The following is an 11,860-nucleotide window of genomic DNA, read 5'->3' on the forward strand; positions in this document are numbered from 1 at the left end:
AATTGAGCTTTAAAAATGACATGTCAATAATCAATATGGTAACCTCTGTTTTTATCTTTGACAGAGAATTATTTTATTAGAAAAAGCATTGTTAACAATTATTTTTTATTGTATTAGAATTTATGTAATTAAAGTGTTCATAACATACATATATTTAAACCTCAAGTGATAATAAAGGTGAATTAAAATCTTTTTTGTGTATTCAGTTATTAACAACTGTTACAAGTGGAAAATATTTTCAGATGGCAAATATAATTCCTCCTCTTGTTAGCGATTCTCCACCACCTCCCCCATCGGAAGATGAAGAAGAGGACGAGTTTGATGATTTTCGAGAGTCAAATGATCTCTCATATGGCTGTGACAGTAAGAAAAATATCAATATTTATGATTATTGTAAATATTTTAATAGTATAAATTATTTTGAAAATACCTAGGGATAATTTATCTTAATCTTATTAGTAATTGTTTCCTTTTTGTATTTTGAAATTAGTTTCTGGCTTCAAATTCAAAATACTTCTTACATTGTCTCAAGTAATTGTTTTGAAGTACTTAAGCATTAAAAGTAGCTTATTTGTGAGTACTAACTTTTTATTAAATGTAATAAATCTCGAAAATAAATTCATATTTGCCTCATTACTACTAGAATGTTTGTGAAATTGTGGTTAAATTTTATGTGCAACATTAGAATTATGTAATATTGTATGTAACTAGAAAAAATTATTTATTTGTATTGATTGTTCACAGCTGAAAAATAAATTACATTTTATTACTACCTAAATAAAAACTGCTATTTGATTTAGCAGAGTAATTAATGTGATGTTCAAAGTAATAGCATGTTTCATGCTACAGAAAATACTTATTCATTAAATTTTTTGATTGTTATAGTATTTCTTGTGATTTGTCAAGTAGTATGTCAGTTTTCCATCATTTGTATTTATTGACAAGAAAGAACCAACAAAATTAAGTCAGTCATATAAATTTTCGATTGCCCCGAAAATTATATGTATTAGTTTAAATGTTTGAACATGGAGAGGTTGTAGGAACTACAATGTATAACCAAGTTAGTCGTTAAATTATATTTCTTTATTTTTAATATATCATATAGCTCTATACAAGTTAAAATCATTTATTTATTTGAAACTCATTAAGTAGCTTACATTACTTTTTTACATCATACTTATGTGTAGCATTGTGAATAATTACATAATTTAAGTTAAAAAATATTACTCATGATGTGATTTGTTACAAAAACTGAAGTTATTTGTCATTTTAGGTTTTTCCATAACATCATCCCCGGAACAGTCCCCCAAGAAAATTCCCAATGAAATGTCAACTAGTAAACATGAATCAGAATTTGATTTCACACCTGATAGCAAAAATAATGGACAAATGGATGATGGTAAACTTAGTAGTAAAGTTGAAAAAGATATTAACTCCACAAGAAAAAATAATGAATCAACAATTAGTGAAGGTTCAAGTAGTTGTAATCATATAGCAGAAGATTCCAATGATCTTATTCTAAAAAATAACTTTGTTAACAAAGATTTAGATGTTGATTTTAAAGAAAACATTCCAAGTCAATTGATTCTTGAAAGTAAATGTTTCAATCAAGAAAAAGAAATTTGTGATAATAGTGATAAAATAAATGAAACAACTCACAATAAAAGTACTGTACTTAATTTAATAAATGGACATACTGTGAATACAATGAAACACAGTAGTGCAGATAACAATTTATATACAAATTGGTCTGCTGATTTTGTAAATCTTCAGAATGAAGAAAGTCATTTCAATTCAGAAAAATCATTATCACCTGGTTTGGATCCAGCAAATGTTGATGATATACATAGGATAATTTTTTCTATTGAAACTTCAGAAAATCGTTCTACACCAATAGATGATATATCAACTGAGAACTTAGATACTTCTGATCAGACTTTTAATGACTCTCCATCCTATCCTAAACATTCCAATATTGAAACTTCAAATCTAGTCATAGATAATGTAGAAATTAATTCTGTACATAATGAGAGTATTCACAATATTGAATCACATTCACCCAAAAATGTTTCTTTAGAAACTAATACAGTGAAAGCTGTTTCGGCTTATTCAGATTTCAAGAGTGAAGATGTGAATTTTGGAAACTTCACTGAGCAAAAAACATCTTTGGAACCCAGTTTGAATAATAAGGAAATTGAAGGGTTTTCAAAGGAAGAAATTGGAATAAATAATACTGGTTATAATATCATAGATATTAAAAGTGAGGAAATTCAAGATGCTGAGAGAGAAAATGATTTTACTACTTTCAGTGCTAATACCGTAGACCCTACACAAAATATTTTAAAGTCAAATAATAATGATCTAATATCATCAGATAATTCTGATTTAGACAATTTTGGTACATTTGTTTCAAAAAATGGAGGAGATTTATCAAATGTATTAGAAACGGCTGATGAAGAATTTGCAAATTTTGCTACTTTTTCTGCTACAGATGAAGAGGGGCAAAGTAAAGAATCATCTATGTTAAGTAAACCAACAGAAGATTTAACCATTTCCAGTACATATGGAAATTTTGCTGAATTCCCAACACAATCTATTATATCAAATACATTGAGTAAAACAGAAAAAGATGATGATTTTGAAGATTTTGCAACTTTTCCTGTCAAAATCGATCCTGATCCTCCCAATCCTAATATGTCAGATGATGAATTCGGAGAATTTGGTGACTTTACATCATCTACTTTTGATTCTCAAAATCAACCAACTCCAGGAACATCCACTCAAAAAACCGAGTATACATTTTTAAATCAAAAAGAAGCATTGATAAAAGCTCAGGAGGTCATAAAAGATATGTTTTATCCAATCGAAGAAGTGTTAGATGACTTTCAACAATTTGACTTGATAAAAGATGATTTTATTTTCAATCAGATACAAGACATTACCAACACACCAGCTTTAAATTACCATTGGTCAAAATCTACCAGTCAAAAGTTGCTTCTGAAAAGCTTGAATATTGACTCGAGAAATATTGTAAGTATTTTGAGTTTCATTTATAAATTATTAAATACAATTAATTACTAAGTAATCAATTTCATACATATTCAATAATATTCTGACTGGCTCTAAAAGCTTAAGAAATTTACAAATCTTTTAGTTCTCTTAAACCGATAGTTTCTAGCACTTTGGTCTCAAAAATTGAAAAATGGCAGAAAATATTCCATGTCTTCTACTTTCTAAAAACCGGTGTGTGAAAAATTGTTTAGAGAATGTTTGGGGCCAGTAATATATTTTTTCAAAAATAACTAGTTTAAGATAATCTTAACATTTTCCCTAAAGCTTTATAGTGGTCATTCACGAAATTCATCAGTACCAAGATTCGCAGCTAATTTGGGTCTCCAACCATTGGAACCTGTAAAAATGGAATCTCTAGCCCCAACGCCATCACCATCAACACCACCTATTGTTCAGACGACCTTTCAGGCACAAACAGATATTCAAGAAGTACCTAATGCGGAGTTTGATTGGACTAGTTCTGGTCTAGTGAATCCATTAGATTGTAAGTGTTTAGTTGTAAATTTCATTTTATTTCAAAGAATTAAGTTTTGTTTTATAATTACTCAAACCTACAAAATGAAAAAATATGTGGTCTATTGTTCCATAGTTATTTTGAACACAAATGGTGCTGAGCTCTAAAGCCTTTAAGTTACTTTTTTTAATTGGCTCTGATTCTCTAGATTAATTGTTATATGGAAAAAAGAGAAGCTTGCAATAAAAATCAGCTATTCAATTGAATGAACATAAATAACATAACTTATACATTATGTAGCAGTATTATAATTTAAGAGCACCAAAAGCAAAGAGATTTTGGACAGTGCTAACGGAGCGTAATCAGGTTACCTGATTAAGGAATTTTTGTAAATGGATCAGAAAACAAAGCACTAGGGGACCTGATATATAACTTATATTAATTTCATTATTAGGTATAATATTTGGTAAAATGAAATTTTTCCAAATTTACTAAAAATTAAAAATATGTATATAAACATACAAAATCATAGAAAAATTGATGATGGTAATACTTAATCCAAGATTATGGTTACAAAAAATATTATCACGAGAATGGTCATTATTATCATGTTTGAGAATTCCGTTAATACTATACATTATATGACCAATTAATTTAAAGGAAAACTCCATTTTTCTAATTATATTTTAATAGTTATTCCAAAATGATATTTTTACTTCAGTAATTGCTACACTGAATAGAATTTTTAGCTAGTGCATAAGAGAACCTTGACATACTTCTTTAACATTTTTCATGCTTGCTATGGATTCCCTACTCCGAATTCCCACTAATCCCAAACAAAACCTTAAAATTTATTAATGCGCACCTACATCACCTTGTAATTTAAGACTGCCAAAACACATTATTAGATCTAGAGCAATTAGTTGCATCTCTAGATATACCTAGTTCTAGTCCCAGTTATCCAACTTTATCCACCACTAGAGTTCAAGAAGATTGGGATGTATGGTTAGAGTGTAAGTATATTTTTAGGTTGAACAGTAGTGTACTGATAAAAAACATTTTTGATTCCAAAATTTATCATCCAGAACCATAAATTACATTAAGATCAAACTGAATGAGAAGCAAATTTAATATCATTTTTGGGCGTGGTAGTGGGGCACCTAATATTTTTTACCTCACGTTGTATTGATACCACGTACCATCTATGATTACAAATATTTTGAAGAAATTCGATCCTTTTTCGTTTGTAGTTAGTTTCGACACTTTCTTAACAACACTCTGAGCTATTGTTAAGTTGAATGATGCTAATAGAGACGCAGAAAGTAAAAGTAATTACGAGACAGCCTGAAAATGAGTTTGCTGACGTTTTCCTGTTTAAATTGGATGTAATTAAACGAGTCAATTGTATATATGCTTAACAGATCTATGACGTATCAACCATATGTCAGCTGATAAGGTCCTATCTCCTGCTAATAGCATGTCATGATAGTGCTCGTTCACATACGACACACATCATCTGTTTTGACGAAATTTGGCTGCTAGTAGTTTAATCATCCACCACCCTACAACCCTGATTTTGCTTCCAAATATTTTCAAGTTTTCTTGCACCTCAAAAAATTAAGCGTTTTTGCAAAGACCAATAATTGAAAACTTCTTTCTCACACTGGTTTCATTAACAGGCGGCAGATTTCTACGACAGAGATATACAAGTTGAACCCCCGATACGATAATTCCGGTGATAGCTATTTGAAAAATAGCTGTAGCATTGCTGTTGCCAAATAATTTGATTTTGATATTTATTCAATCTTCGTACATCATTTAATACTATTAAAAAAGGGATCATTTTTGTCTTAGCTCGTATATATTTAAAAAATAATAATAGTAATGAGGTTGAATGTTCTAAGTGTATTGCTTTAAAAATTATTGAAATGCTTTGTTTATATTTTTTCTTATTAATACAATTAGGTTCAACTTCTGGCCCCACTAATTCGGAAGATTCTAAGTCTGGTGTTCAAGCAGATAACTTCGAAGAATTTACTTCATTCCAATCATCGGAACCATCTCAACTTTCAACTAGTTGGCCTAACGTACCTTTAAGGGAAACCTACATATCTGAAGTTACACAATCCCATATTGATGTTGATGTTTATCTACAACCGACAATTGTTACTCCTGAAATGCCCAGAAAAATCATAAGCACCGACGATGAACCAGAATTTACCGAAACGAACGTCGACGTTAAAGAAATTAATAATATCCAAGACGATGATATTGAATTTGATGATTTTCAAATGAGTATTCCTGTCAATAATAAAGATCTTGAAAGTAACAGAGAAATAAACGTCGGTAATATATCTGAAGAAAATATTCCAAATAAAAACATTCTCGAAATACAAACTGATGACAACTACAGCAAGCATTCTAATGAATTTACCGATTCTTTTAAAGTCTTACCAGATGAATCTCTCATAAATTCAAATATATTAACGAATACATTAAAAGCTTCTCAAAGTTATTCAACTAATTTGAATGAATTGTTGGATAAAAGTGTATTAGAAATTTCACACATTCCAAGAAAATACTCAACAGATAATTTACCAACAAATTTTTCGACACCTCAGTCTATTTCATATAATTTTGATACAACTGATATTTTTGAGAAGCCTTCAACTTCTTTGTCAACATGTGACTCGTTTACCAAAAAAGATTTCGAGAAATCTGAAAAGGTTGGGATACACGATGAAAAGTCTACGGAAATTGAAATTAGTCATGAAGACGACGATTTTACAGATTTTCATTCTTCGGTTCCAATACCCCAGCCAAAAGTTCCTACGGCGATGCCTGTCTTAGAACCTTTAAAGCCTACAGTTGTTTATTCTAGCGCTCCTTCTAATCAGATCAATTGGCCGGATCCAGGAATTACCGATGATGAAATTAAGAAATTTGAAGTAGCATTTGCAAAACCAGTTGTCCCAAAAACTGAAGAGAAACCTAAAAAAGAAAAGAATGTTGAAGTAATTGTTAATAGCACCAAAGACGTGACAACGCATCCTAAGAAATCTGGTACACCTGCACCAAGGTAACGTTTTTTTTTTTAATTTTTATTTTGAATGATTATTTTTGATATTTGTTCAAATTGATCCAAAAAATAAAGTACTACTCTAGCTATTTATTGATATTTCAATGGGTAGCCTTCACAGGAGGCGAAGTAGACTGTGACTATATATTAAATGTAAAAATAAGGAACAAAATTTCTAAACTCTCGGCCATGTCGACTTATCTTTATAAATAAAAGGAACCTACAACATTTTGTCGAATTTTTTTAAGTTCAAACCTCCTTTTTGGAATATACAAAAAAGTTTTTTTACAAATTTTGGTATTATCGTTCATATTTTCCATTAAACAGGATGTTTCATAAAGTCAGAACAAACTTTTGTAATTAGGCTCAAACAACTTTATGATCAAAAAGATTTAAGATTGTGTACTTTCCGAGAATATAAATTGCATAAAAGTGACCAATATTTGAAAATACGTAAAAAATGATAGTTTAAAATTCAGGATAATATATAGGATGATGTATTATCTCTGTAACTTTGTTTAAAAACTATTTTTGTATCTCTTAAGACAATGTAGTTTTTAAATTTCGATTTATGAATTGATTGATATTCTTCCTATATTTTCAGGACTGAATTCCCTATGTGGGACACCTCTCCAGTGCATAAAGTGCATAAAAAATTGGACCCGAAAAAAATAGAAATAAAACAAAATCCATCTACAGAAGAAGATGAATGGACAGATTTTGTTTCTGTCACAAAACCTTCCCCAGTTCATAAAACTAAACTATCAGACAGAAATAAAACTTCTAGTCCCGATTTAACCCTCTCCGTCCTCAATTTAGGCAGCATACAACCCGCGAAACAACCAATTCCAGTAATTACTCCACAAGGTTTAGTCCAAACGAGATTATCTAGTAGTACCAATTCAGTTTCCCAACAAAAATCCAATTTTATAATTCCCAAACAGTTACCACAGTCACAGCCGTCTATTATTAGCAATCAATTCGCATCTCAAGCTTATAATGTTGGTTTCAATACTTCTCCATCTTACAACTATTCTACAAATCCATCACAATCATCTGCCTCCATTCCAAAGAAAAAATCTAATCAAATAAGTGGGAATTTTGTAATAAATGGACAAGAAGATGATGAGTGGGGTGAATTTGTATCCAGTCCATTACCCCCTCTTCAAAATTCTTCCAATACCCCAGGGCACCATAATTGGAATCAGTCAGTAACCACTTCACGATCCAATGCTGGTCAGTACTTCAATCAAAATCAGTTTTCGATTGGAAACGAAATAAACAGATCGAATGTGGTGACACAAAAAAAGACTAGTCAGTTACCTGGTTTGGTTTTGCCAGAATTGGATTTTTTGTCTTTAAGAGAGCGAACGGGAGTATCTAAAAAGAAATGACCAAGGAATCAGGTTGTACTGTAAGGTTGTGTATATTTGTACAGGTAGAGAATTCTAAACGGGAACTAGCGGAATTATGATATACGAGATAAAAAGATATTTTTTTAGAAATGTAAAAATCGCTACTTGAATAGTACCATTTTTATTTTCTTGTAATATAAAATTCAAAGAAAATATAATTAAAAATAGTAGTACCAAATTCATAAAAGTATCATAAACAAACAACGTGGTCGAATATCGTGTGTCAACCATCATTTCTTCTTCTGTATATTTTCTCCAATCAAGTTTTGCAGTTATTATTCCTTCCATCATACTCTTCAAAACATTTCTTTCTCCCAGATAATCTAGTTTTTGTTTATCCTTAATATTTATTTATAACTAAATTAGTTTACCTAGTAGTACCAAAGTTTGATAAACTAAAATTGAAATTAATCAGCTACATTATCGATACATTGGAATTCAAACACCAATGGCGGGGGGAATCTTAATTATTTCTGATGTTCTAAATAATTATAATTTAAAATATTGGCTTTGTTTTAAACATTTTACTGCTGTTTTTGATATTTCACATGCAACATTTTTATGTCAAGTAATTATTTAAAGTGCCGCATAAAACGTCCCTTCATATGGTACTGACAAAATAAAAAGCGGGTACACAGAAGTTCTGAAAAGGATCGAGCACAGGTAGCTGTCTCAAATTTAACATAAAGTTCGGTTTCCTCAAAACCTTACAGTAGAACATAAACAAATATCGATGAAATATTTTTATGTATTAGTTATGTAGCTGACGAAATTCACTTTTAGTTTGTTACACTATAATATTTATTTCAAATTTTGTTAATGGAGTACTACTACCGCAAGAACCTTAATATAACAGATAATTTCTAGTAATCGTTGAAAATGATTGAAATTATACAGAAAACTTTAAAAAGACCTATGCTGAGTCTTCTGCCCCTATTCGTCCATTTCTGCTCTGCTCTGCTCTACTTTCTTCTTTATCAGTTATTTTGTTCTTAATCCTAAAACAATTGGCACTATTTCTCATTTCTATTTATAAATAATACTTTATTTTTAGATTTTATGCATTTTCTCATTTTTTAATTATTTACTGACAGCTTTTGTTTTTACTCTTGAGAATACAAGCGATAAAAAATTTCAAATAAGAAATTTGAAGACAAGACCCATGAAGAAGAAGAAATTTTCAATAGTCCTGCTAGGAATACTATCTGTGTTATTTATAATTGTTTAAAAATTATATTTGACACTTCTCCATATTTTGAAAATATATATTATTAGAAATGAGAAAATTTTTTATTTTCTTGGAGAATGTTCTTGTTTTTCAAACTTTCAGTAATTTACGAAAGTTGTAACTTTTGGTTAGCTATAATATTGTCATTAATGATTTTTTTGCTATGTCAATTAAGAAGAAAAAGTTTGAATTATTCAACATGGGTTTTAGCAAATGTTTTAAATAATCATTTTAATTTCAAAAATCTAATCACAAAATATTAATTGCGGTATTTCCCTTAATATTTATTTCAAAAAAGTGTATCATTATCTTTCAAAAAGATGGATAATACACTTATATTTATTATAAGTAATTTGAAAAACTACTTTTTATATTATGTAATTCGTATTTAGTTTTAGTTTATATTTAAAGGATGTTGTTCAGAACTTTTGTAAAACTGAAATAGAAACGGTTTGGTCGACCTATTGTAAAAAAAATTGTATAACATATTTATAGAAATCTATTTCCATTTTTCTTCCAAAACCATTTCGGTGTTATTTTAAAGCAAGTTAAATAATTTGTTATATGCACATAAATGTAACAATAATGCAGAGTTTCAACCGACGTGAAAACAAAAGTTTAATAGGCAATTATTTGAAAAACAAAAAAAAATTTTATCTACGTTTAAATTAGTATTTCTTGAGATCTGTACAACGTTCGCATCTTTGTTATGATTTATTTTACTATAAAAATATCATAGATTTGTCTGTTGAAGATATTTTGAATATTTATGTAAAAAGTTATTAGATATAGAATTTTGAGGTTAGAAAACTTCATAAAAAATTGAAAGTACAGTTATTCTTTACTATACTTGAAATATTCTGTAATATTCTGTTTTTTTTTTGTTAATATCACTTGAAATTTATTTTAAATCTAACCTCGAAATTTATTTACATTGCACTTAAATTAGTATTCAATTTTAAGCATTTAAATCATCAAGTTGTGCCTTATTTTTTCATTTTTTACATCTGAACAATGTGAATAATTAGACGGAGTTGGGTTTAGTAGAAAAGAAATTTTTTGTGTTGATATTTGTAAAATAAGATACACCGTATATTAAACAGAAATTATAGTATACCATGCCAACAAACAAATTTTGAATCATTCAATTAAACCATATGAGAATTTTTCTTTTTATTCTCAGCGCTATTGATTCGAATTTTCCAGTTACCTTTCCCTTGAGGTTCTTTTTACTTCTGTTGTGCTTCTATTGTCATGCCATGTAAACAATCCCTTTTCAAACTTAATTTTCTCTGCACGACTACTATTCCATTTTTTCAGCTATTTGTCAAAGTTATGTTATGAGTTTCAACCAGTTGATATATTTTCTTCTTAGTCCTTGTTTTTGTCCAACACTTGAATCTTTTCAAATTCAATTGAACATGTCGGTTTTTTTAAATTCTTTTTTATTATTCTTTTTATCCTAAATTAACTTATAAATAGGTTGTGATGGGAACATTTTCGGAAAAGATTTTAGGGGGATTTCCCGAAAAAAAACCCAAATTGGCTTTTATTGGAAAAAACTTTTCAAGGGCATTAATTCGAAATCAAAAAAATGAAACCCCGATGTTTGTGTTCTCATCGCATTGTACTCCTTTTCCAACAATTTTGTAGACATTACTTTTCGAGTAGAGAATCTTGTAAAATTCTTATTTGCTACTAGTGTAACAATTAGAAAAATTCGATAAACAAGTTCTCAACACAAAAAATGAGCGAATTGTGCAACATTTATTTCTCAACAGTAGTGCACTATAGGAAATAAATTGTTAAACCCGTTTTTAGAGTCACTGAGGGTGCAAATGATTAGATGTATACTTCAAATCAAAATTACTGTGCAATACTTTTTGACATTATTGTTGCCCTGAAATTATTAAAATATGAGTTGTTTTATGTAATAGTTTGATTGGATATAAAAAATAACATTTCGAAGAATAATTATTTTGAATTTTATATTGAGTAATTTATAATTAACAGCTCGTTCGAAGGAGTAAAGTAATGGAATTATGGGAAATTTCACAATTTCTCATTGCTCATAAGAATTTAGAAAAAATAGTAACTCATAAATTTACATGAATCTTTTAAAATTCCAACAATTGAATAAGTACCTAATTCGAATATTTCGATCACAATCCATCTTAAAACTTAAAAATAGAAATTACACTTATAATAAATCCATTGGACTGTTACATGAAACAATATAATTAAGGTAATTTTTGGACACTATTTATATATTTATTACATGTTTCTTAAAAGCATTTCATTGAGTGATATTATTTAGTATTCCTGGTTGTAAATATTTTCTATTTTTACAACAAGGCCAAAATATGGTATTGTTCTGTACTTAATGTAATATATTATGAATGGTTATTATTTTTAAACGGTATATAAGGAGTGATGTGAATAGTTGTTATATAGATAATCATCTCAATATACAATACCCACTTTCACTGATATTTCTCTACATTCCTAATCTATCGGTTTCTTCTATTGAGGTAATCAGTGACAAGTTTGAACCTGTTCCGGTTTGTCAGTGTGTAATTATAATCTCTTGAGTGAGATTATATTGGCAGTAT

The 11,860-nt window shown here is 29.0% G+C and overlaps 1 protein-coding gene across 3 annotated transcripts; it reads left to right on the forward strand.

The window, feature by feature from the left end:
• Positions 1 to 11: 11 nt before the first annotated feature.
• Positions 12 to 11,734, forward strand: LOC130901574 (aftiphilin). Of its 3 annotated transcripts, none has more exons than XM_057813047.1 (7): positions 21 to 177; positions 243 to 363; positions 1,274 to 3,030; positions 3,337 to 3,556; positions 4,414 to 4,539; positions 5,492 to 6,605; positions 7,210 to 11,734. In XM_057813047.1, exons 2-7 carry the CDS (start codon positions 243 to 245, stop codon positions 7,997 to 7,999), a joined length of 4,128 nt encoding a protein of 1,375 aa, XP_057669030.1. In that variant the 5' UTR covers positions 21 to 177; the 3' UTR covers positions 8,000 to 11,734. The 3 variants fall into 3 exon arrangements, with proteins under 3 accessions (XP_057669033.1, XP_057669030.1, XP_057669032.1); XM_057813049.1 differs by having other exon boundaries at positions 35 to 172; positions 241 to 363; XM_057813050.1 differs by lacking the exon at positions 4,414 to 4,539 and having other exon boundaries at positions 12 to 177.
• The last annotated feature ends 126 nt before the right edge of the window (positions 11,735 to 11,860 follow it).

The sequence above is a fragment of the Diorhabda carinulata genome, chromosome X (assembly GCF_026250575.1).
Source record: "Diorhabda carinulata isolate Delta chromosome X, icDioCari1.1, whole genome shotgun sequence".
NCBI lineage: Eukaryota > Metazoa > Arthropoda > Insecta > Coleoptera > Chrysomelidae > Diorhabda > Diorhabda carinulata.